General features: G+C 37.2%; 1 protein-coding gene across 2 annotated transcripts in view; it reads left to right on the top strand.

Moving 5' to 3' along the window:
• The window catches only part of ATP7A (ATPase copper transporting alpha), a 142,729-nt gene extending 115,615 nt beyond the window's left edge, over positions 1–27,114 (top strand). For both annotated transcript variants that reach the window (XM_019932185.3, XM_073799313.1), the window contains 11 exons: positions 5,797–5,951; positions 6,166–6,300; positions 8,324–8,518; positions 10,085–10,267; positions 11,973–12,189; positions 17,649–17,795; positions 19,017–19,159; positions 20,397–20,600; positions 21,121–21,238; positions 22,654–22,756; positions 23,099–27,114. In XM_019932185.3, coding sequence (XP_019787744.1) covers positions 5,797–5,951; positions 6,166–6,300; positions 8,324–8,518; positions 10,085–10,267; positions 11,973–12,189; positions 17,649–17,795; positions 19,017–19,159; positions 20,397–20,600; positions 21,121–21,238; positions 22,654–22,756; positions 23,099–23,375 — 1,877 coding nt within the window. In that variant the 3' untranslated portion in view covers positions 23,376–27,114. The remainder of the gene's footprint in view (positions 1–5,796; positions 5,952–6,165; positions 6,301–8,323; positions 8,519–10,084; positions 10,268–11,972; positions 12,190–17,648; positions 17,796–19,016; positions 19,160–20,396; positions 20,601–21,120; positions 21,239–22,653; positions 22,757–23,098) is intronic.
• The last annotated feature ends 373 nt before the right edge of the window (positions 27,115–27,487 follow it).

The raw sequence follows: 27,487 nt of genomic DNA, 5'->3' as shown, positions 1-27,487 counted from the left end.
CATGCAAATGGAAATCAAAAGAAAGCTGGAGTAGCATTTCTCCTATCAGACAAAATAGACTTTAAAATAAAGACTATTACAAGAGACAAAGAAGGACACTACATAATGATCAAGGAATCAATCCAAGAAGAATATATAACAATTGTAAATATTTATGCACCCAACATAGGAGCACCTCAATGCATAAGGCAAATGCTAACAGCCATAAAAGGGGAAATCGACAGTAACACAATCATAGTAGGGGACTTCAACACCCCACTTTCACCAATGGACACATCATCCAAAATGAAAATAAATAAGGAAACACAAGCTTTAAATGATACATTAAACAAGATGGACTTAATTGATATTTATAGGACATTCCATCCAAAAACAACAGAATTCACTTTCTTCTCAAGTGCTCATGGAACATTCTCCAGGATAGATCATATCTTGGGTAACAAATCAAGCCTTGGTAAATTGAAGAAAATTGAAATCGTATCAAGTACCTTTTCTGACCACAGTGCTGTGAGACTAGATATCAGTTACAGGGAAAAAAATGTAAAAAATACAAACACATGGAGGCTAAACAATACACTAGTAAATAACGAAGAGATCACTGAAGAAATCAAAGAGGAAATCAAAAAATACCTGGAAACAAATGACAATGAAAACACAACAACCCAAAATCTATGGGATGCAGCAAAAGCAGTTCTAAGAGGGAAGTTTATAGCAATACAGTCCTACCTCAAAAAAAAGAAAAATCTCAAATAAACAAACTAACCTTCCATCTAAAGCAATTAGAGAAAGAAGAACAAAAAAACCCTGTAAGTTAGTAGAAGGAAATAAATCTTAAATATCAGATCAGAAATAAATGAAAAAGAAATGAAGGAAACAGTAGCAAAGATCAGTAAAACTAAAAGCTGGTTCTTTGAGAAGATAAACAAAATTGATAAATCATTAGCCAGACTCATCAAGAAAAAAAGGGAGAAGACTAAAATCAACAGAATTAGAAATGAAAAAGGAGAAGTAAAAACTGATACTGCAAAAATACAGTGGATCATGAGAGATTACCACAAGCAAGTCTATGCCAATAAAATGGACAACCTGGAAGAAATGGACACATTCTTAGAAAAGCACAACCTTCTGACACTGAACCAGGAAGAAGCAGAAAATATAAACAGACCCATCACAAGCACTGAAATTGAAACTATGATAAAAAATCTTCCAACAAGCAAAAGCCCAGGGCCAGGTGGCTTCACAGGTGAATTCTATCAAGCATTTAGGGAAGAGCTAACACCTATCCTTCTCAAACTCTTCCAAAATACAACAGAGGGAGGAAGACTCCCAAACTCATTCTATGAGGCCACTGTCACCCTGATAGCAAAACCAGACAAGGATGTCACAAAAGAAACTACAGCCCGATATCTCTGATGAACATAGATGCAAAAATCCTCAACAAAATACTACCAAACAGAATCCAACTGCACATTAAAAGGATCATACACCATGATCAAGTGGGGTTTATCCCAGGAATGCACGGATTCTGCAATATACACATATCAATCATTGTGATACACCATATTAACAAATTGAAGGAGAAAAACCATATGATCATTTCAATAGATGCAGAAAAAACTTTTGACAAGATTCAACACCCGTTTATGGTAGAAACTCTCCAGAATGTAGGCATATAGGGAACCTACCTCAACATAATAAAGGCCATATATGACAAACCCACAGCCAACATCATTCTCAGTTGTGAAAAACTGAAACCATTACCCCTAAGATAGGAACAAGAAAAAGTTGTCCACTCTCACCACTATCATTCAACAAAGTTTTGGAAGTTTTAGCCACAGCAATCAGAGAAGAAAAAGAAATAAAAGAAATATAAATTGGAGAAGAAGTAAAACTGTCCCTGTTTGCTGATGACATGATACTCTACGTAGAGAACCCTAAAGATGCTACCAGAAAACTACTAGAGCTAATCAATGAATTTGGTAGAGTTGCATGATACAAAATTAATGCCCAGAAATCTCTTGCATTCCTATACACTAATGATGAAAAATCTGAAAGAGAAGTTAAGGAAACACTCCCATTTACCATTGCAACAAAGAGAATAACATACCAGGAATAAACCTACCTAAGGAGACAAAAGACCTGTATACAGAAAACTATGAGACACTGATTAAAGAAATTAAAGATGATACAAACATATGGAAAGATATACTATGTTCTTGGATAGGAAGAATCAACATTGTGAAAATGACTATACTGCCCAAAGCAATCTACAGATTCAGTGTAATCCCTGTCAAACTACCAATGAAATTTTTCACAGAACTAGAACAAAAAATTGCCCAATTTGTGTAGAAACACAAAAGACCCTGAATAGCCAAAACAATCTCGAGAAAGAAAAACGGAGCTGGAGGAATCAGGCTCCTGGACTTCAGACTATGTTACAAAGCTACAGGAATCAAGGCAGTATGGTACCGGCACAAAAACAGAAAGATAGATCAATGGAACAGGATAGAAATCCCAGATATAAACCCACACACCTATGGTCACCTTATCTTTGATAAAGGATGCAAGAATATACAATGGAGAAAGGACAACCTCTTCAATAAGTGGTGCTGAGAAAACTGGACAGCTACATGTAAAAGAATGAAATTACAACATTCCCTAACACCATACACAAAAAATAAACTGAAAATGGATTAAAGACCTAAATGTAAGGCCAGACACTATTAAACTCTTAGAGGAAAACAGAGGCAGAACACTCTGTCACATAAGTCACATCAATATCCTTTTTGACCCACCTCCTAGAGAAATGGAATTAAAAACAAAAATTTAAAAATGGGACCTAATGAAACTTAAAAGCTTTTGCACAGCAAAGGAAACCATAAACAAGACGAAAAGACAACCCTCGGAATGGAAAAAATATTTGCAACGAAGCAACCGACAAAGGATTAATCTCCAAAATATACAAGCAGCTCAATATCAAAAAAACAAAGAACCCAATCCAAAAATGGGCAGAAGACCTAAATAGACATTTCTCTAAAGAAGATATACAGATTGCCAACAAACACATGAAAGGATGCTCAACATCACTAATATTTAGAGAATTGCTGATCAAAACTAAAATGAGATATCATCTCACACCGGTCAGAATGGCCATCATCAAAAAATCTAGAAACAATAAATGCTGGAGAGGGTGTGGAGAAAAGGGAACACTCTTGCACTGTTGGTGGGAATGTAAATTGATACAGCCACTATGGAGAACAGTATGGAGGTTTCTTTAAAAACTACAAATACAAGTATCATACGACCCAGAAATCCCACTACTGGGCATATACCCTGAGAAAACTATAATTCATAAAGAGTCATGTACCAATATGTTCATTGCAGCTCTATTTACAATAGCCAGGACATGGAAGCAACCTAAGTGTCCATCATCAGATGAATGGATAAAGAAGATGTGGCACATATATACAATGGAATATTACTCAGCCATAAAAAGAAACGAAATTGAGATATTTGTAGTGAGGTGGATGGACCTAGAGTCTGTCATACAGAGTGAAGTAAATCAGAAAGAGAAAAACAAATACTGTATGCTAACACATATATTTGAAATGTAAGAAAAAAAATAAAAGGTCATGAAGAACCTAGGGGTAAGACAGGAATAAAGACACAGACCTACTAGAGAATGGACTTGAGGATATGGGGAGGGGGAAGGGTAAGCTGTGACAAAGTGAGAGAGTGGCATGGACATATATACACTATCAAACGTAAAATAGATAGCTAGTGGGAAGCAGCCGCATAGCACAGGGAGATCAGCTTGGTGGTTTGTGGCACCTAGAGGGGTGGGATAGAGAGGGTGGGAGGGAGGGAGATGGAAGAGGGAAGAGATATGGGAACATATGTATATGTATAACTGATTCACTTTGTTATAAAGCAGAAACTAACACACCATTGTAAAGCAATTATACTCCAATAAAGATGTTAAAAAGAAAAAAAACTACAATGAGGTATCACCTCATACCGGTCAGAATGGCCATCATCAAAAAATCTGCAAACAATAAATGCTGGAGAGGGTATGGAGGAAAGGGAACCCTCTTGCACTGTTGGTGGGAATGTAAATTGATACAGCTACTATGGAGAACAGTATGGAGGTTCCTTAAAAAACTAAAAAGAGAACTACCATATGACCCAGCAATCCCACTACTGGGCATATACCTCAGAAAACCATAATTCAAAAAGTCATGTACCATAATGTTCATTGCAGCACTATTTACGATAGCCAGGACATGGAAGCAACCTAAGTGTCCATCGATGGATGAATGGATAAAGAAGATGTGGCACATATATACAATGGAATATTACTCAGCCATAAAAAGAAACAAAATTGAGTTATTTGTAGTGAGGTGGATGGACCTAGAGTCTGTCATACAGAATGAAGTAAGTCAGAAAATGCAAAACAAATACATATGCTAACACATATATATGGAATCTAAAAAAAACCCAAAAGCTTCTGATGAACCTAGGGGCAGGACAGGAAGAAAGACACAGACATAGAGAATGGACATGAGGACACAGGGAAGGGGAAGGGTAGGCTGGGACGAAGTGAGAGAATAGCATTGACGTATATACACTACCAAATGTAAGATAGATAGCTAGTGTGAAGCAGCTGCATGGCACAGGGAGATCAACTCAGTGCTTTGTGAACGCCTAGAGATGTGGGATAAGGAGGGCGAGAGGGAGATGCAAGAGGGAGGGAATATGGGGATATACATATGCTTATAGCTGATTCATTTTGTTATACAGCAGAAACTAACACAACACTGTAAAACAATTATACTCCAATAAAGATGTTTAAAAAAATAGACATGAAAGGTGAAGAACTTTTTGTAGAAACTATGGACCGAGTAAATAATGAGCGAAGAGAATATGAGTTTTTTTAAGAATGTATTAAATCACTTTCTGCAGATTTTCTTTGTGGTTTTATTTATGCTACTGAAGGCTCTTTTCACTGAGGATTGTTAATTACTAGAATGTATAACCAGAGGAAGTTGTCACATTCTGCTGTAGAGCCCAGTAGACTTTGGCAAAGTTTCCTGAGCAAATGCCTATTGGGTCTTCCTGCCCTAAAGACTGGTCTAGTCTGAGCTGGGATAGGACTCCAGGTTTTCCACATCAGGGTCAGCTCTAAAGAGAATAAGCCTGGAGTAATTTTAGAGATCTTAGATAACTAAGGCCAATACAGAGCAGAACCAAAATAACACCTTTCCTACCTCAGTCCTTACGATAGTGGCTCAGTTTATGAATTGTGTGGAAATAATTTAGGATTCTGTGTTTCTCAGTAGGGGTGCTATTGCTAGTTTGGATGGGACAGTTCTTAGTTCTGACTGACTATCCTACACATGGTACATTTAATATCCGTGACCCTGACCTACTAAATTGGAGTAGCAGTACCCCATGCTCCACCTGTAGTTATTACAGGCAAGAACTCTCTCCTACATTTATAAAGGCTCCTTGGGAATAGGTTGAGAAGCAATGATCTAAGACTAGGGTGGAAGTCCAAAAGTACCTGCCGATAAGAGTTAACACAGTAGGTTTTTCCAGTTTAAATTATATATCCCTGGGTTTGGCCCAGAACTGACATAAAGAAAAAGAGAGGGCAACCTTCACCTAGGCATTTGTCCAGATTCTATTTCAGGAAATAAGAATCTCCTTTCTAGATATTGACAATTGACAAATAACTGTATATTTCAAGATAGTATTTATTTATGCTCCCTAAATGTATCTTTACTCCTTATATAGGGGAGGCAATGCCTGTGGCTAAGAAGTCTGGCAGCACAGTGATTGCTGGTTCCATTAACCAGAATGGGTCACTCCTTATCCGTGCAACCCATGTTGGAGCAGACACAACCCTTTCTCAAATTGTCAGACTTGTAGAGGAGGCACAAACATCAAAGGTAAATTAACTCCCTAGGAGAAACAAAGTATTTTCATGAAAGCCCACTCAGTATAAATCTTGATCTAGTTTTTATGTGTTCCTTTGATTAATTCTAGCTGTATTAATATGGAGTTTATTAAAATATTTGTGCTCAATACCAAATATGCTCTGTATTCATTATCAAAAAAGGAGACTTTGATATACATATCGTTATTTTTTTTTTTTAATTCTAGGCTCCTATCCAGCAGTTTGCAGACAAACTCAGTGGCTACTTTGTTCCTTTTATTGTCATTGTTTCCATTGCTACCCTTTTGGTTTGGATTATAATTGGATTTCTGAATTTTGAAATCGTGGAAACCTACTTTCCTGTGAGTGACTTATAACACCTTTTTTCATATGTAAAACTGTGTGAATCTTTTGCATAAGTAAGTAATTGGAAAATAACTAATAATTACTGGTATCTTTAACAGACTGGAGTGAGAGGGTGATAAGAATAACATTTGCATTTCTGTAAATATAAAAGAAAACATAAAAGGTTTTTTTCATTATGACTTGTGATTTTCCAAAAGCAAGTACAGGCATACCTCGTTTTATTGCACTTTGCTTTATCGTGCTTTGCAGATATTGTGTTTTTTACAAATTGAAGGTTTGTGGCAACTCTGCGTCGAGCAAGTCTATCGACGCCATTTTTCCAACAGCATTATTTTTTAATTAAGGTATGTACATGTTTCTTGAGACATAATGATGTTGCACATTTAGTAGACTACGGTATAGTGTAAACATAACTTTTACATTCATTGGGAAACCAAAGAATTCTTGTGACTCACTTTATTTTGGTGGTCTAGAACTGAACCCACAATATCTCCGAGGTATGCCTATAGTGACCTTTCACATTTTATACTTAGTCTGAGTCCCAGCATGATTTTGCTTTCATAAAGGACAATGGATATATTGAGGAAAATCTTGGGATCTCAGCTCTGCCACATACCATCAGTGTGATCTTAGGTCAACTTGATTTCTCTTTGAGCTTCGGTTTCCTCACCTCTCAAGTGAGATTTTAATAATGCTCATCCAACATAACTTGCAGTTGTAAAAGTTAGATAAGATGATATATATTAGACACACTTTGTAATTTATTAAGTGCTTTATAAATATAATATTAGTGTCTGCTTTTCTCTAGTTCTATGATGTTCTCTAACGTATGGTGTCATAAAGTGGTAAAGTAGAGCTGGACTGCACCTCATGTTAGAGATAAAACCTTTAAGTCAATGAATTTCTCTTATCTTCAGTTTTGTGATCTGTAATATAGTGATAATAATACCTAAATTTCAGGGTTGGAATTAGTGTAGGTGAAAACATACACTTACGACATATATGAAAGCATAAGCTTAGATGTCTATGAAAATCCCTTCCAACTCTGTCTCTCTCTATATATATAACTCTTAGATGATCACTTAGTTTAAGTATTTGAGAACTTAGTAAGAACATAGCACTGTAAAACCATTATTACTAAGAAAGTCTTACTTTGTTGTGTTTCTTTTAAAAATGCCATGCTGTACACTGTTTCATGCTGTTTTTCCCTTCAATTAAAGAACAGGTAGAATCATAACATCTATGTATCTATTACATGATATGGTCATTAGTATAATATTAAAAAGTTTCTTTAAATGATTCATATTGGTTGAGTACTCATTGAACAAGAGGATTGCTGGGAAGTATTTTGGAACGTGTCTCCTTCAGGAATTTTTCTCATGAGTTCAGGGAGTCCTTAGGAGATTTCTCCTAATACTATCGATCATACTTAACCACAGAAGCAAATACTCAATGTCACTAAGAGCTATACTACCAGATATACTCAGTTCACGTCGTTTTGTCCAAAAGAATTTTATTGAAATGTGGTGAAGCAACCTTTGCAAACTGGGTGATTTTTTTCATTGTCTTTAAAGAATAGTGTGAAAGACAGCTTTATGGTGTTAGTATACAGAAGTACAGAATTATTTTTGTTCAGGATCAAATATGTTGAGAATTGGGTCGTATGTTTGCAGCTATATTTGAAAGTCCCTAATAAAACACTTATTCTCTCAATATGGGGGGGGGAGTTGACTTTTATTATGTTCCTTATATTCACTCCATAGTTTGTAACTCTGGAATCAGCAAAATTGAAATCTTGATTTTAGGACTGTAACTTGTTTACCAGTTATGTCAACAATATCTTATATTCATAAAAGAAAAAAAGTGTTTTCTTACTAATAGCTAAAACATATGTTGGTAGCTAAGCAGGATTATGTGTGACTCCAAAATTTTGGTTTTATTTAAATAGAGTTAAGCTTTGTTCCTTTTGTTTTATCCAGCTCTGAATCAGTAATCAAAATTCATGCATTTCTTCTCAAGGGCTACAACAGAAGTATCTCCCGAACAGAAACAATAATACGCTTTGCTTTCCAAGCCTCAATCACAGTTCTGTGCATTGCATGCCCCTGTTCACTGGGATTGGCCACTCCAACTGCCGTGATGGTGGGTACAGGAGTAGGCGCTCAAAATGGCATACTAATCAAAGGTGGTGAGCCATTGGAGATGGCTCATAAGGTAAGATACTCCCCAGAACTAAGAGTTGTCTCATTCAAACTGGCAATAGCACCCGTATTGAAAAATAGAGTCTTAAATTATTTCTACATAGCCCATAAGCTGAGCCTCTTCTGGCACTGTCGTGAGGGTTGAGGTAGGAAAGGTGTCAGTTTGGTTCTGCTCTGGATTGGCCTTAGTTATATGAGACTTCTAAAACTACTCCAGACCTACTCTCTTTAGAGTAGACCCTGGTGTGGAAAACCTGGAGTCCTATCCCAGCTCAGATTAGACTGGTCTTTAGGGCAGGAAGACACCATAGATATTTGCTCAGGCAATTTGCCCAAGTCTGTCAGGCTTCTAACCCGTTTGTGTGTGGCTCCATGTTTGTGCTGTTCGCCGTTAGATAGGGCTTGCTGTTCCTCTGCCTTTGCTGCCACCAGCTGACAGTTTGCAACTATGACTTGAGGAATATAATCCTGTCCCTGATCTCCTATTAGAATTTCCATCACAATCTCAATCAAGGCTATTTGACTTAAACTAAAACCATGTTCCTTCTAGTATGTTCTTATTATGAGGATATAAACTATAAAGAGATGCATGTAGTAAACACAGAACACAACTTAGAACAGATTTGGAACCTCATCTAGCCAGTGAATACAGGCTACTAATTTTTATAGTAATTTTAAATTTTGATATGATTTCAAACTTAAATAAAAGTTGAAAGAATAGTATAAAGAACTCCCATATACCCTTTACTGCAGATATGAAGCCCCTTTCCTAAGAACAAGGGCAGTCTCTTACATACCACAGTACAAAGATCAAAATCAAGAAGTTGATATTGATATAATACTCTTGTTTAATCTGTTGTCCATATTCCAGTTTCCTCAGCTGACTCCATAATCCTTTATAGCTGTTTTTAATTTCATCCAGAATCATGCTTTGTACTTAATTGTCATATCTCTTTTCATCTCAGTTCCTCAAGCTATTCATTTCTCAAGTTTCATTATCCGAGTTTACTGTGAGGTGACTGTTCTTTAGTTCCAGACTCTTCCTTTTTCCTACCTGGTCTGAGTTTCCCTCGTTGGTTCCCTGAGCTGTCTCTTCTCAGGGCAGGCTTCTCATCTAGACCCAATAAAGTCAAAGCAACCCAGAAGGTCTTATCTGGCGCACACTTCAACTTAATTACTTACTTATAATCATTTGCCTACTGCCCAGATTTCCCCTACAGATCTATTCATTAGTACTGAAAGCCTTTCTCTTTCCCTAGAAGCACTAGAGGCATCTCTTAATTACCTATTAACAGTCAACTCTTAACAAGTAGTTCTAGTTATTTAACATATGTCCACAGTACGTTGAACATTTGCAAGGGAGGGCTATTAGGTGTAACTAAGGATATTTCTTCCCTTTTTCTCCCTTCTTTTTATTCTCCCAAAGACAGTTTATTTAGTCCAATTAAATCAGAGGTCAGCTTATTATGAAACAAGATAGTAATGTGTTTGTCAAAGTAAACCTTTTTCTCATTTCTGGAAAGCTGATACTAAGAATTATCAAGCCATATAGGTGCATTGTATTTTGATTTTCTTACAGGTAAAGGTAGTGGTATTTGATAAAACTGGAACCATAACCCATGGAACCCCAGTAGTGAATCAAGTAAAGGTTCTAGTGGAAAGTAACAGAATGTCATGCAATAAGATCCTGGCCATTGTGGGAACTGCTGAAAGTAACAGTGAACACCCTCTAGGAGCAGCAATAACCAAATACTGCAAGCAGGTACAATTTTTCCCTTGTTTATTCATGATTTACATATATATAGTTGGTATGAAGCTAGAGAGACTCGTGTTTTCTCATTTTATTTTGTATGTCTTAATTTCTTCATGCAGGAAAATATAAAGATAAAAACAAAAATTAACTATAACCCTACCACACAGATAACCCCAGTCAACTAAAAACTTAATATAGAAGTAATACATATTTATGGTAGGAAAATTCAGATAGTTCAGCATTACATAACGAAAAAGGAAAACCTCATTCCCTGCCCCCTTCCATAATTCCTCTCTCCAAAGTTTAACAAGTATTAACCTGTTAACAGTCTTTTTAAATAACAGCTTTATTGAGGTAAAATTCACATACCATAAAGTTCACCCTTGTAAAGTTACAATTCAATAATTTTTAGTATATTCACAAAAGTGTGCATCTGTTAACCATTTTTAGTTCATATACCAGCATTTATTATTTTTTAAACTTTACATAGAAAGGTGATACAATGACCAATCTTTGGTACCTTTTAAAAAGACTTTATTAAATGATTTTTCCATATCAGGACATATAGATCTGCCTCATTGTTTTTAATGACCATATTGTATTCTATTGTATGATTGGTTTTTTGGCCCTTACCATGTACAGTTAACATCCTTGTCAGCTTTTGCACATTTATCTCTAATGTTCAATGCCTATCAATGCAACTGCTAGATCAAAGGATACATGCTGTTAAATTCTGATGAATATTACCAATGCTCAAATGACAAATATTATCAACACCCACACAAAAAGGTGTACCAGTTTATATTTTCACGAGAAGTTGAATGCCCATTTCCCCACATTCTCACCAACAGTTTATTTTTTCCAATTCAATAAGTAAAAAATATTTATTCATTGATGGTTTACTTTGCATTTTTTAATTATGAATAAGGTTGAGCATCTTTTCACATGTGTATTGGCCATTTGAATTTCTTTTTCTATACCCTGTTTGCTTGTATCCTTTGCCTATTTTTTCATAAGATTGTTTACCTTTTTCTCATTGATTTGTATAAGTTCTTTGTAAATTATCTCACATAGTTTTTCAGTTAGAACATGGCAGTTTCACCATTGGTGTTGCCATTTCTTTATTTGTTCTTTCCTTTTTACCTATTAACTATTACTGACCTGGCTTCTTTACACCCAAATCAAATAACAGAGAGGATGAAGATATAAAGAGACAGGAAACAGTGATGGTCACCAGAATTCTTTGGCTCACTAAGGACACAGAATCATACTAGAGAGACCCTCTGGTAACTGAAGGCCCTGTTCTTTGTTACCCTTTTCCCTGTACCGAATAGAAAATCTGACTTGAAAATAGAATTAAATATGTAACTTGTAATTCTCTACTGGAAAGGACAGAGAAAATTGATAAACCTTCCACATTTTCTTTCCTTAAAGTTGGTATAAATCTTATAAAGTGGGGTTTAAAATAAGTATTGTGAGGTTCTCCTCTAACTTTGAACATTATACGCAATGCTCTGTTCCTTCGTCCTTATCAAAAACCCACTGTCAAATAGGCAATGATAAGTGATAGTTTTATTCTAAACATTCAGAATTAACCAGGCATGTAGATTGTGTCTAAACATTTAGAATTAACCAGCAGTAATCTTTGATCTTGCTAATGAGGACCTTGGATTATTAGAACAGCAGAGGAAATCCTTCTGTTTCTATCCGTTAGGAGCTGGACACTGAAACCTTGGGTACCTGCATAGATTTCCAGGTTGTGCCAGGCTGTGGTATTAGCTGTAAAGTCACCAATATCGAAGGCTTGCTACACAAGGATAACTGGAAGATAGAGGAAAATAATATTAAAAATGCATCCCTGGTTCAAATAGATACAAGTAATGAACAGTCATCAACTTCATCTTCCATGATTATTGATGCCCAGCTCTCAAGTAAGCTAATTTTCTTTGTAGTACCAATTATGGGACAGTTATTAACAGATGTCTAACTTTATAATCTGAACTGTTATATAAGAAACAAGATTGGTGTCATGGTTTCATTTTCGTAAATCAGTTTCACTGTAGGCCTTCTAATTATTTTACTCAGTTACTCAAGAACATTTTTCAGCTGTGCTCCTTGATTACAGTAGAGGGTGATAAAGTCTAGCCTTAGCTGATCTTCCATCTTTTAGTTCAGCTTTCTTTCTTTTATTTCTCACCACAGCTGCTCCAAACCTTTTGTATCCTTCACAAGCTCCTGTGGCCTTCCCCCTAGTTCCCTAAGTAAATTGTCCTGCTTATTTTTCACACAGAAATTTAAGGTTCTCAGACATGTGTTCTTTCAGGTTTTTTTGCTCAGAATGTTTCCTTTTTCAGGGAAAGAAGTATCCCTCATCTTGCCTAATGAATCCCCTCATCTTTGCCCTAGATCCCACCCTCTCTTGATTCCTCAGGAACCTCATGCTCTGTTATGTCCCCTTGTTTCTTTTTTTTCCAACACACTGTCGTAGCTCCTTCTCCTAAACATATAAACATTTCTTCCATCAAAATCACTGTATTCCCATCTAGATTTTATCCTACCTTTCTTTTCCTTAATATCCAGGCTTCTAGAAAGAGTAGTCTAGGCTGGCTGAATTCACTTCTTCACTGCACAGTTTGGCTTCTGCCCCATCCATACTAGTGAAACTGTTTTAAGTCTACTGGTGATCTCATTTAGTCCCCTCTCCAGTGGTCTTTTTTTTTTTTTTTTTTTTTGCGATAAGTGGGCCTTTCACTGTTCTGGCCTCTCCTGTTGCGGAGCACAGGCTCCGGACGCGCAGGCTCAACGGTGGCTCATGAGCCTAGCTGCTCCGCGGCATGTGGGATCTTCCCGGACTGGGGCATGAACCCGTGTCCCCTGCATCGGCAGGTGGACTCTCAACCACTGCGCCACCAGGGAAGCCCTCCAGTGGTCACTTTTCAGTCTTCATTGCTGTATGACCTCGCTAAGGCATTTGACAATGTTGACCATTTCTTCTTTCCTAAAATGTTTTTCTCCCTTGATTCCGTGACCCTGCTTTCTCTAGATTCTCCTCTCACCTACCTGGCTGTTCTTTCTAATCCTCTTCTGATTCCTCTTTTCTCCTGGCTCTCACATGTTGGGTGTCCTCAGAGTTTTGTTCTTTGTCTTTTGTTCATTTTACATACTCTCTCTGTACAGTCTTTTTTTAAAAATTTTGTTTATTTTTTGGCTGTGTTGGGTCTTCGTTGCTGTGCACTGGCTTTCTCTAGTTGCAGCAACAGGGGGCTACTCTTTGTTGTGGTACACAGGCTTCTCATTGCGGTGGCTTCTCTTTGCTGCAGAGCACGGGCTCTAGGCATGTGAGCTTCAGTAGTTGTGGCTCGCGGGCTCCAGAGGGCAGGCTCAGTAGTTATGGCGCACGGGCTTAGTTGCTCCATGGCCTGTGGGATCTTCCCGGACCACGGCTCGAACCCATGTCCCCTGCATTGGCAGGCAGATTCCCAACCACTGCGCCACCAGGGAAGTCCTCTCTGTACAGTCTTGTTCATGCTTATCACTTATTCTACCACCTGTAGGTTTCCACTGCTCCTCTAAAATCCATATCTGCAGCCAAGGCCAGTTTCCCGAGTTTCCTGTTGGTCTATCCATCTGACCAAAAACATGCTATACATACCTAAGTGTGCCAGGAACCCCCCTACCCATCTGTGCTTGAGTAATTTTTCTAACATGCAAACCTGAGTATATCACTTTCTGACTAATAGCTTTTATTGCAGTGGTTTATAACCTATTTTTGAATCATGAACCTTTGGAGGAAGGTGGTAAAAGCTATGCCCACCACTCAGAAAACTTCTGTTTTGGACGTTTGTATGTATCCAAAAGCCCCTCCATGGAAATCTGTTAAGGACCCTGGCTTTACAGGCTCTCCATCTCCGACAGGACAGAGTCCAGTCTCTGTGGATTTTGTTCAAGATCTGTTCCCCATGATACATCTCCTGCCTGCCTGCACCACCCATCTTGTCTTTTTCCACTGTCACCCACGTACACTGTGTTTTGTCCATATGGAACTACTTAGAGTTTCTCCTTACATCGTGTCATTTCATGCTCATTAGATCACCTCATTTGCTATTTTCTCATCTTTGAAGACTTAGCTCACATCTCTCTTTAGTGAAGCCTTCACTGACTGACATACATAGGCAGAGATATTTGCTCTTCTTTTTTAGTCATAACTGTACTTAATCTCTAGATGTGCTAGGCACGCTGCATGAGAATTCTTTATTTGCCTGCCTGTTTCTACTAAACTGTGATTTTTTTATTATCTGTCTGTGAACTCACAGTATCAAGCACACTGACACACAGTAATTTCATTCACCTGACAGGTTTTATTAAGCACTGTTCAAGACACTAAAGAATGAGCAGTGAGCAGAATAGACGAAGTCCCTATGTCATGGAGTTTACATTCCTGGTGGGAGAACACAAGACAGTGAGCAAATAAATAAGCAAATATAGTCTGTCTGATGGAGATAGTGCTGTGAAGAAAATGAAGAAGGGCAAGAGATATAAGGAATGCTGGGAGTAGCAGGTCCTGTTGATATAGGCTGGTCAGGGTAGGCCTCATTGAGAAGATGGTGTTTGAGCAGAAACCTGAGGAGGGGGAGGGAAAAAGTTATGTGAATATCTGTGATGAGAGCATTCCAGGAAGGAGGAATGTTAAGTACAAAAGCCTTGAGTCAGGAGTGTGCTTGACTAGTTTAAGGAACAAAGTGGCCAGAACAGAGTAAATGAATGGGAAGGACGTAAGGGATGAGGTAAGGACATTGAAAGGACTTTGGTGTTTACCCTGAGATGGAAAGCCGTTGGAGAGTTTTGAGCATAGGAATGACAGAACCTGACTTAATGTTTAAAAAGTATTATTTGGGCTGCTCTGGGAAAAATACACTGTTGCAGGGGGTAGGGGGAAGGGCAGAAGCAGGGAGATAAGTTAGTGGGCTATTGCCATAATCCAGGTGAAAGATAATGGTGGCTTGGACCAGTATAATAACAGTAGAAGCCATTAAGAAGTGGTCAAATTCTGGACATATCTTTTTTTTTTTTTTGGCTGCGTGACATGTCTTGTGGGATTTTAGTCCCTGACCAGGAATCGAACCCGTGCTCCCTGCAACAGAAGCTTGGAGTCCTAACCACTGGACCACCAGGGAATTCCCCTGGATGTGAGCTGGCTGACAGATCTCACAGATTGGAAATGGGGAATTAGGCCAAAGTTTGTGGCCTAAGCAATTTAGAAGGATGGAGTTACCATTTAAACAAGATGGAGAAGATCACAGGAGGGGCAATATTGAGGAAAAGTGATCAAGAGATCAGTTTTTGATATGTTAAGTTTGAGTGCCTGTTAGGTATTCAAGTGGAGATGTCGTATAAATGGAACTATCAAGGAGGCAGGTGGCTGCACAAGTCTGGAGTTCCAAGGAAACAAACTGGGTTGGAGATGTAGACTTGGGAGTCATCCACTTATAGATCTGTGCTGGCCAATATGGTAGCCACTAGTTACGTGTGACTATTTAAATTTAAATTAATTAAAATTTAATTTAATTTAAAATTCAGCCCTTCAGCCATACTAGTCACATTTCAGTGCTCAATAGCCTCATGTTGTTAGTGGCTACTGTATTAAACAGAGCAGATGTACAACATTTCCATCATCACAGAAAGTTCTGTTGGACAGCGCTGATATAGATGGTATTTAAAGCCATGAGACTGGATAAAATCATCAAGGAGTTGGGAATTCCCTTGTGGTCCAGTGGTTAGGGCTTGGCGCTTTCACTGCCATGGGCCTGGGTTCCATCCCTGGTCGAGGAACTAAGCTACCACAAGCCACGAGGTGTGGCCAAAAGAAAAAACATCATCAAGGAGTGAGAGTAGATAGAGGGGGAATGAGATTAAACCTGAAGAGGTTTAAGGACTGAGCCCTGCAACACTACAAATTAAGAGGTCAGGGAGATGAGGAAGGATCAGCAAAGAAGACAGAAGAAGTGGTGAGTGAGGAGGTAGCTCATAAGAATGTGGTGATCTAGAAGCCAAATGAAGAAAGTATTTCAAGGCGGGAATGATCAACTGTGTTAAAATGCTACTAATAGGGCAAGTAAGATGAGGATGAAGAATTACCCATTAGATTTATTAATGATCACTGGTGTACTGTATGAACAATTCTTTGGAGTAACAGAGACAAAAGCTGTATTTGAGTGGGTTCACAAGAGAATGGGAAGGTATGAATTGGAGGGCAGCCGATAGAGACAACACTTTTGAGAAGTTTTGCTATGAACAGAAGCAGAGAAATGGGGTAGTAGCTAGAGAGGTAAATGAGATCAAGAGAGGGTTGTTTCATTTTCTTTTTTAAAGATAGGACTATGTACAGCAGAAGTAGAAAATATGATTATGCAAGAGAGAGAGGGGAGAATTGTTGGAGAGACGTTCTAAAATAGGCAAAGGGGGACTTCCCTGGTGGGCCAGTGGTTAAGACTCCGCACTCCCGATGCAGGGGGCCTGGGCTCGATCCCTGGTCAGGGAACTAGATCCCGCATGCTGCAACTAAAGATTCTGCGTGCTGCAACGAAGATCCTGTGTGCTGCAACTAAGACCCGGCACAGCCGAATAAATAAATATAAAATAGGCAAAGGAGGGGGATCTAGTACACAAGTGGAGAAGTTGCCCTTAAATAGGAGTAGGGGCCATTTATAATAACAGAAGAGAGGCTAGATCAGTATGTACACAGGCACAGGCAGTTGGATAGATGTGGCAATAAGAGCTTGTGGAAGTTCTCTTCTGATTGCTTTTATTTTCTTCCTGAAGTAAGAAGCAGAGTCATTATCTGGTATGAGAATGGGAGAAGAGAAGGTATAAAGTAGCCATCTAGAAGGAATGGAGAATGAATGGACTAGGGAAATGTAGTAGAATAGCCAGGCATCACTAAGGGCCCACTTAAAGTTAGTGGTCACACGTTTAAAATGAGACATCAGTATGGTTGTGTGTTCTTGTCCAACACTGATGGTTGTACTGATGCACAATAAATATTTTTAATTTAATTCAGTTCCTATGGAAGATCATAAGGAAGGGTCACATGGAAAGCGTCACCAAGAAAGTAACGTTTGAAATGGCTCTTAAAGAATATATATGATGCAGTTTGGTATTTGAAGAGGGGGGATGAGGACCTCCAGGTGGTCCTCACTCCTCATGTGCAAAGGCCCAGAGGCATGGAAGAGCAGAGTATGTTCCTTGAACATTTGGAAATCACTGTTGTAGGCTGTTTTCTACCAAAAAACCAACGTAGTGACTGTGCAAGATTAGAGAGGAAGACTGTCCCTAAAGGGTTGTTATAAATATTAAACAAGTTCACTAAATGTCATTTCTGTACTTTCTTCAGATGCTCTTAATGCTCAGCAGTACAAAGTTCTTATTGGTAACCGGGAGTGGATGATTAGAAATGGTCTTGTCATTAATAACGATGTAAACGATTCCATGACTGAACATGAGAGAAAAGGTCGGACTGCTGTATTGGTAGCAGTTGATGGTAAGGTTTTCCTTAAGTACACTATGACTCAGTGTCATGATTTCACTTGTTTTCTGTGTATTTTTGAGAGACATCTGAACTATGAGGGTTATTCAAAAGCAGCCTGAATGCAAAGTAAAAATGTCAGCAATACATAATTGTTACTGATTAATTTAAAATTCTCTTGCATTTGCCTGGCTTTGTTATTTTCCTCCGTAGCCTGTGGTTTTAAAAAAAGCTAATCAAGGATTTTTTTTTAAACCTAAAAATAACATTATAGCAAAGTAAAAGAATATTCATAATCTCATCATCTAAACACAATGTCAGTTTTAATTGACATTTCTGGATATATATTCATACACATCACACAGAATTACAATATTAGTACATATACTGTTTATAAATGGGTGCATTTTATTGTATGTAAATTTTACCTCAAAGTTGAATAAAAATTTAAAATTCCTTGTACACATACTGTTTTATTTTGTCTTATTTTATTTAATAGTAAATATTTCCAATCGTAGTTTAATGTGGCACCATTTGTCATACTTATACACTATGACTAACTTAATCATTCCCCTGTTGGAAATTTAAGCTACTCCTAATATTTTATTGTTGTAAGTAACACCACAGTAAACATCTTTGAGGTTTTAGGTATTTTGTTAAATTATTTCTTAGGGTACATTTCTAGCTGTGAGATTAATTAGTCAACATTTATAATCCTTGCTAAGTATGAAGGCATTATCTTACTATGGCCTTTTTAGGCCCAGGAAGAAGCAGAAAATACCATTTATTTTTGTTTTTAAAATAGCTACTTGTAGTGATTTTTTCCCAGTATAAAATGCCAGTTTTGTTTCCATCCACCCCTTCACCTTAAAAAGGGTGAAGTATGAGTTTTCAGTTTCATTTGCCTTTAAATTAGCTAAAGTGTTTGGGGCTATTGGCCAATACTTCTCTAAAGAAAGAAAATAAGTATTTTAGTATCCAGTAAAGTCTCTTCAGTTTCCTATCATTACCTTCATTAGTAAGCCCTACCTCACTCTGAAATTTTCACAACCAAGTATGGAGGCTTGTTGCAGGGTTTGTGGTATAAAGTCTATGTGGTCTTGGAGATATTTTGAGTTAAGCCAAGTCCTGAACAACTTCACTTAACAAAATTCATTTCTTTCTGAAATTTTAAGTCAGAATATTATTCTGCTTTCACCATATTCCAAATTCTATCTTCTGGTGCTCCTATATTAGATGAGCTGTGCGGCTTGGTAGCTATTGCTGATACAGTGAAGCCTGAAGCAGAATTGGCAGTCCATATTCTGAAATCTATGGGCTTAGAAGTAGTTCTGATGACTGGAGACAACAGTAAAACAGCTAGATCTATTGCTTCTCAGGTAATGGGTTTACTTAGTTGTTGGGGTGGGAGTATGTGGTAACTTCTCATTCTTCACATACATTTCCTTTCTTGCCTTCAGCTGCTAAAGAAGTAATTTAACTATTATTTTCATTATCCCTGAGTAGCCATATCTGGTTCCTTAAAGAAAAATTGGCATACTATGCAGGAAGGACTTTGGGTTTTGTCTGGAACTGTTATAAGTAAAAAGCTATTTGCTTAGTTCATGGGATGCTTGAGTGACATTGTACACAGTTTCTGTTGATGCTTCCTTTGAAATGTTGCTGATAGTCTCCACCGGTGCTGCCAGCCTAAGCCAGGCTCTCATCCTCTCATGCCTAAAGTACAGCAGTAGCTCCACGCACGTTCCTCTCTAGTCCATCCTGGATACCACTGATAGAACCATCTTCCATAGCATTCTTCTGCTACTCACCCCCACATTTGCCTTCCCTCTAAAACTTTTCTCATATTAGGCTTTTCTATTTTGCAATGCCTTCTCCCGTCTTCTATTAAATAATAAAGATAATATATAAATACATTCTTGTATAAAAAATACAGAAGGCTGTAAAGTAGAACGTTTAAGTCACCATTTTCCCAAGCCTCCCTGTCCAGCCCTACCCCCTTACACTTTTTCATATGGTTATATGTTCATATACAGATGTATAGTTCTGGTACTTTGAACATAAATTGGATCATTTTTGTACAACTTGTTCAGCAGTTTGCTTTCTTTCAGATAGCAATATATATGCCTTGGAGCTTTGTCCATGTCTGAACATATAAACTTATTTCATTCTTTCTACATCATTGCATTGAATTCCATAGTACAGATGCGTCACAATGTACTTAACCATTCCTCTAATAAAAAAAATAATTTATGTGGTTTTGAAAATTTTGTTTTACAAATAAGGCAGTAATATACATCCTTGGACATACTTATTTTTATACATGTACAGGTATGTCCAAAATATAGCTAGGGGTGGAATTGCTGAACCAAATGACATGCACACTTTGATAGATGCTGCCAAGTACCCTCCAAAAAGACAGTACCAACTTGCACACCCACCAACAGTATATAAGAGAGCTCATTTCCCCATATCCTTACTATCCCTGGATATTATTAGTCTCTTACAATTTGGACATTTGGTAGGTGGAAACTGATGGCTCATCATTGCCGAGTTATATTTCAGGTACTCAGTAATATTTCTTGAAATGAATGGAGTTTATTTTTGCCCATGTAGGTTGGCATTACTAAGGTGTTTGCTGAAGTTCTACCTTCCCACAAGGTTGCTAAGGTGAAGCAACTCCAAGAGGAGGGGAACCGGGTAGCAATGGTAGGAGATGGAATCAATGACTCCCCAGCTCTGGCGATGGCTAATGTTGGAATTGCCATTGGCACAGGCACAGATGTAGCCATTGAAGCAGCCGATGTGGTTTTGATACGGGTAAGTCCTATGGTCTGACCTTTGAGGAGTGTGAGACTGCTCTACATGGTCAGGGATAGTGTCGTATATTGAACAAAATGATTGTGCCCTTCGAATTCCCATGCTCCTAGCCATTGAGACTGGGAGAGTTCAAGATGGAAGTATGAGAAGTCTTAGTAATTACTTCCAGACTTTCTCATTTCAGCGAAGCAAATGAGAATGACAAGCTTCTAAAGTGAAGCATTAGATTTGGGAATATACGTATGATACTCTTATCTTCAACAAATACTTGCTGAGGTTATTTTAGTGGGATTTAGTCCCTGTACCAGCATACAACCCTAAAAGTATTTTCAGAACCCTGAGAAAAATTCCTGAAAACCCCCTTCCAAGACAGCCTCAAATTTTTAGCAATATCTCAGATTTGTAGTTAATTCACATATTACCGTAAGGTACACATCATCTTCGGTATACACAGTATCAAATACAAGTTACTGGTCAAGTTACAGTCTCTTGCTAATATCACAAATATTTCTGTTCTCAGAATGATCTTCTGGATGTAGTGGCAAGTATTGATTTATCAAGGAAGACAGTCAAGAGGATTCGGATAAATTTTGTCTTTGCTCTAATTTATAATCTGATTGGAATTCCCATAGCTGCTGGTATGTGACAGTTAACTTGTATTGCTTTTTTCATGAAGTCATTAGAGGCCTACCGTATTGGAAGTTTTAGTCTTCTTATTATTAGTTTTGAGCTCAGTTTTGTATGTAGCCTGCTGGTATGGTGAGAGGTAATATTAAAATCAATAATTTAAATTTTCAGCATGTTCATTATGGCCTAGAATGTATAAGCCTTCTGATAGGTTTATTTTATTTTTACCTTATTTTTACCTTCAACTTTGTATTTTGAAATTTTCAAATGTACATAAACAAGGAGAAAAATGATACAATAAAACAAAATGCCCTTCACCGAAATTCACCAGTTAATAATATTTTGCCACATTGCTTCATCTTTTTCTCCATATACTCTCACACACGTACGTACTTATTTGCTTACTCATTTAGTTTTTGCTGAAGAGAATAAATTTAGCTTTAATCTCACTACCCGAATACAACTACTGTTGGTATTTTAGTATACATCTTTCTGATCTTATTTAGTCTGTATTGGTTTTTGTCTTGTTTCATTGTTGTAATTATAGCATGCAGAGAATTTTCTTAATGTTCTAATAGCCAACAGTTTTTTTTAAAGTTTGGGAACCAGATGTGAGAAAGACAGAGAGAGAAATTGAACAAAGGAATACGACCAAGAAAAGGCAGTTTAGAATTATTTAATAAGCATCCGATCATCCCCATTACTTAGGGGCTTGGTAGATGTTAGTATTAGTAATAACATAAGAAAAATAGTTATCACTTTCTTCTTGTTCTCTCTGGTTTTAGAGCCAAAGAAGGACATGAGATAACATGAGAACAATTACAAAACTGCTTATCAACAGGGACACACAGATGGAGAGACAAAGAGTAAAAGAACAAAGTCCAGAGAGATTAATTCATGGAGCAAGTTATTTTTAAAAAATTATACAAGTAATATACGGTCACTGTATAAAAAGTAGAAAAAATACAGATAAACACATAAAAATTACAAGTACAGTAAGTCTGTCTCATCCCCATCATATGCACAAATTTTAAAATGTCTGTCAAAACCAAGTGTGGATGAGTTTGTAGAATATGAACTCTCATACACTATTGGAGGGTTTGTGATCTGGTACAGCCACTTTGGAGAGCAACTGAGAAATATCTACCTAAAGTTGAAGGTGTGCCTATGTTATAATCTAGCTGTTTCACCTCTAGGTATATACCCTAGGGAAATTCTCAAGCACATGCACAGGGCGGCATGTACAAGAATGTTCACAGCAACACTCTATTAGTGAAAAATTGGCAATGACATAAATCTCTACCAACAGGAGGATAAATTGCTGAATAAATATCAAAGAAGGAAATTATTTGTATATATGTATTAGGAACACAGTGGTAATCTGTTTAGTACTGTTTGGTCTAACTAATCCAAAATTGTTTTCTAGGAGTTTTTATGCCCATTGGTTTGGTTTTGCAGCCCTGGATGGGATCTGCTGCAATGGCTGCTTCATCTGTTTCAGTAGTACTTTCTTCACTCCTCCTTAAACTGTAAGTATGATAGCTCGCTCACGCTTCTCACCCACAGTCAGTCTTGCTAGGTTTTATTCTTGTATTGGTCAATGATAAGCCCAAACTGTTCTTAATAATAAATGTTAACTACATAATTATCACCTTATGTAGTATATACAGAGCAACCACAAGCACTGAGTGGGGTAAAATCTAGTACACTGGCTCTCAGAAGTAGGATTTCTGATCATGTGACCTCACACAACTCCTTTTGACCACCTTTATACATTTCAAACCAGGTTAATCTCTTTTCATTTTTGAATGTAACAAGCGGATAGTTCGCGTTTGATTATTTCAAACTAGTATACTTTTGCATCTTTTCAGTTACAGGAAACCAACTTATGAGAATTATGAACTACATGCCCGAGGCCAGATGGGACAGAAAAGTCCTTCAGAAATAAGTGTTCATGTTGGAATAGATGATACCTCAAGAAATTCTCCTAAACTGGGTTTGCTGGACCGGATTGTTAATTACAGCAGAGCCTCCATAAACTCACTGCTGTCTGATAAACGATCACTGAACAGTGTTGGTACTAGTGAACCTGACAAGCACTCACTCCTGGTGGGAGACTGCAGGGAAGATGACGACAGTGCGTTGTAACAGGCCACAGAGAGTGCTGCTAGATGATGTTGTTCTGCACTGACACAGCATTCATGGTCACCTTAGCTTTTTAAAATATTGCAGGGCTTTATGTTGGTCTCATGCTCTTATGTTAGGGAATCTATTTAAATTGCATTTGTCTAATGGCAAAAATATCTTTTTCAGGGCATCAGCTTGGAACCTAGCTTTATTGAAAATGAATTTCCAGTATTTTTTGTTTTCACTAGCAACAGATAAGGTAGACCAGGGAGGTTTACAAGTCCTACAACTGAAGATTACTGAATTGCTGCTAAGGTCATAGATAATTTTTATTTGACCCAAAAAAAAAAAGTTCAAGAAAAGATCATTGAAAATTTGAAGATTTGAGCGCATAATCTTGAGGAGATTCTCGAGCCCTCCTCCCTGCTAGATTGGGGAGTAATGGCTTTCAAAGCACTGTATAAAGAATCCTGTTTTAGAAGCAAAATAGTAGAAACTGTTTAAAAATAGACAGGCCTATTTATTACAGGCTTTCTTTCCCCCTTCTTCTCCCTGCATCTTTGTCTTTGCCGTTGCTTTCTTTTTTTTTTTTTTTTTTTACAGCTTTATTGGAGTATAATTGCTTTACAATGGTGTGTTAGTTTCTGCTTTATAACAAAGTGAATCAGTTATACATATACATATGTTCCCATATCTCTTCCCTCTTGCGTCTCCCTCCCTCCCACCCTCCCTATCCCACCCCTCTAGGTGGTCACAAAGCCGTCGCTTTCTTAGATGCCCCAATGTGTTTTCTTTTATTAGGTTCTTTCAAGTGAGCTAAGTGTAGGTGATTTCTCATTGACAAAAATAACTGACAACTTTTCCAGTAACTTGTCTGTTTCTTTATCTTGTAGCTCAAAAGACTTTCAGGACCTATATGGTTCCCTGCTTCCCACCTTTCCATTGTTGTAAAAAATATATCAGATTCCTCCTTCAGTGACTCCCTAGCTCTGTGCAAGCTTTCAGTTCACTCCTGCTGGGTTCAGCTATAAGTTGTTCTTAGTATCATCTATCAGCCTCAGTTCAGAAACTTAAGATTTTGAGCCACTTCTACAATTGATTTTTTTCCAAAGATTGACACTACCATGTTTAACATGTACCGGTCATATAAAATTACCTGGATTCACTAAATTTGTCCTTTTCTGGAGAGAATGCAAGACATTAGCTGATATTTATAATTTAATAGATTTTAATTGTCTTTTATTGTTTTAGATAATCTCTCAAAATGACTTTAAAATAATGCTATTACACGAAGCCACTTTTACCAAGAAATACAGTAAATTGTAATACAGAAATGAGAATTTCCCTAGGTTGTGATACCTTTTAGCTAAATCTATATTTTTCTCTAGTTTAAAACATTTGCACTTGCTAGTTAGTGTGGTTGGCATATTCACGGGCTTGTTCTCATCAACATATAAATTTAGAAATCCCCCTGTGAGTGCCTGGGAGTTAATACACTGGTCAGAGATCTGGTACTTGTATCACTATTTAAATTAACTTGTTAACTGCAAGGTGGATTTCAGATGCAGAATATGTAAGTGAAGAAAACTCATACGTAAATTCCTAACATCTATTCCCATTGTCATATGTAAAGCTGCTAGCACAATTCCTAGCACATAGGATTTGTGCTCAGTAAATGTTAGTTCTTATTTCCCCTTGAGGTCAGTGATAAATATCAAAAATCGCTTTTACAGAGCAGAGTCTAAAATCAGGTGGGAGTGGGGGATGGGGTTCTTCCCTCCTTTCCAACTTCCTTTTTCTCTTGTTCTTTCATAGGCACTCAAAAAAGTTTACAACATAATTCCATGCTGACTTTTCAGATTTGGAAAAGATTTCATTTTTATCTCAGCTATCTTAAAGACAGAGCTGAAACTTGATGAAGGTGCTATTAATCTAGAAAAGCAAACCAATTTTAATGAAATATGAATGAGTTTGTAGGTCTAGGCTCTTTTTTAGACCAATGCCTGTGCCATCTTCCATGCTTTCAATTTGAATTTTAATATTTGTTTTTTATTTTAATTCCAGTGGCCCGTCATACCACAACTTGTTTCTTCTAGAAGAAATAGCTAATATGGCAAAGGTATAATATAGACTTTTGAAAAAGAAACACTTTTCTCTGTGTCTCTCTCTCTCCCTCCCTCCCTTCCTCCCCCTCCCCCTTCCCCTCACTTTCACTCTTCTATCTCTCTGAAGCACTTGAACATAGCCAGTTACTACTTTTATTATTCTGTGTGTGTTAGAGTTGTCCACTTGGCCTCACATGCCAAGGGATCCACATGTCATAGGGCAATGAGAAGAGCAGCCTATATAATCTGGGAAAAATCAAGGATGTAATTTCAGCCCTTAGTACAGGAACAGAAAACATGCTGTTTATAAAGAATCCTGCTTTAAATATCTATAGCCATCTTTGAATTCTCTACCACAAGTCTCTTGCAATTCTGAACTCCCATTAGCTTCATAGAGCAGCTGTAGTCACTGGGAGAGAGACATATGGAGGAGATCAAAAACACTGCTTTCAGTTAGTAACTAGCTTTAAGTAATTAGTTACTAGTGAGAACAAATTTTATAAATGTGTGTGTATGCATCTGTGTTTATTCATATAATACACATATACATATATTACCCATATAGAAGGAAAATGGATTTATATTTGAATTTGATATTAGAATATTTGAAGTTCTTTATTTGTTGTTCCTTTGTCACTCTTTTGTATTCACTCAGCAACCACGCCCTCAGTCTGAAGATAACAAGGATGTTTTAATATCCAGTGCTGGTTCAGACTCAACTAAGGGGCACCTTTTATCTTAAATATCCAAAGATGCCTTTTAAATTTCAACGGTTAAAACATAACTGTTTAGTGTTATAGTCTAAAGAAGTATGGTTGTCAGTTGTGAAAATAGAAATGTTATTTTTCATAGTTTAGTATCAACGTTTTAGGTGTTAGATTTGATGCCTTGTGAACAAATAATTTTATATTGTGCTTCAAATTTTTAAAAGTTATTCTTTTATTGAATGTATTCTTTGTTCAAAATGCTTAAATAGCATTGTAGGCAAGATGTTTCCAAACATTTAAGTGTGCGTATCTTTTATGTACACAGCTGAAAATCAAGAATGTATGTTCATTGAGAATTTTTTCCACTACTTATGGATCTTGCTTTAAAATTATTTTTCTTAGTATTTATTTTACTCTATTTTATTATTTTCTTTGGCTGAGGCATCTGGTTACTGGTTGTTTTAATAAGGTAAAAACATTCCTGGAATCACTCCTTTTGGATATTTTTGTTTCTTTTCTCTATTTTAAAAATATTATTTTACCAAATATAAAAAAATGCAGATTCGTGCCAAATTATTAGCTATTTTTACGCTAACTTTCTGTAGTCCTTCTGAAAGTTTATCTGGTATGAGTAACCAGATAAAGCACAAAAGCATGAATTCTTGTTCTTCAATTAAAAGAGCTTCTCTAATGGCACTGATAGTAAATGCCTTTTGTAGCCAAAACCAGGCGTCTCAAACTTATGCTTTTAGTTAAAGAAGTGTTTAACTAACCATTGTTGAACATTGATTGTTTGATACCCAAAACAACAGTGGACGATGTTGTGCAATAATCATCTACTATAGTCAAGATATTCAGTAGTTTGTTTTTCCATAAGCATGTAATTGAACATATATCTGCCAAGGATGTGCCTTCAACTTTATAATTATAGTATTGTAAAAAAAATGATTTTTTTTGTCAGTGTCTCTTTTGTTAAATCATCCAACTCCTCTACCAGCAGTTCCAAACTACCCTGTGTTTTTAGGTGTTGTGTTCTGTTTTATTTTGTTTTTTTTTTTAAATCAAGAGTGGGGCAGGATTGGAGGCAGCACCACACATTCACTAAGAGTGGGAGGGAAGAAATCTATTTTCCTTCAGACTTCACCTGCTGGATCTTTTAGTGCGGATGAGAAACAAAGGAATATAATTGTCCTCCTTTCCTTTATAGTCTATAATACGTTCTTTATAGATTGTCTACCCCAAATGAGCTAAATGGAGGCAAGAGCTTTTCTTGCCTTTGGGGAGCCATATACAGTGTGTATGAGGATCCCACCCAAAATGC

The sequence above is a fragment of the Tursiops truncatus genome, chromosome X (genome assembly GCF_011762595.2).
Source record: "Tursiops truncatus isolate mTurTru1 chromosome X, mTurTru1.mat.Y, whole genome shotgun sequence".
Classification (NCBI taxonomy): domain Eukaryota; kingdom Metazoa; phylum Chordata; class Mammalia; order Artiodactyla; family Delphinidae; genus Tursiops; species Tursiops truncatus.
Note: the sequence above shows the minus strand (reverse complement) of the source record. Positions and strands in the feature narration are given on the sequence as shown.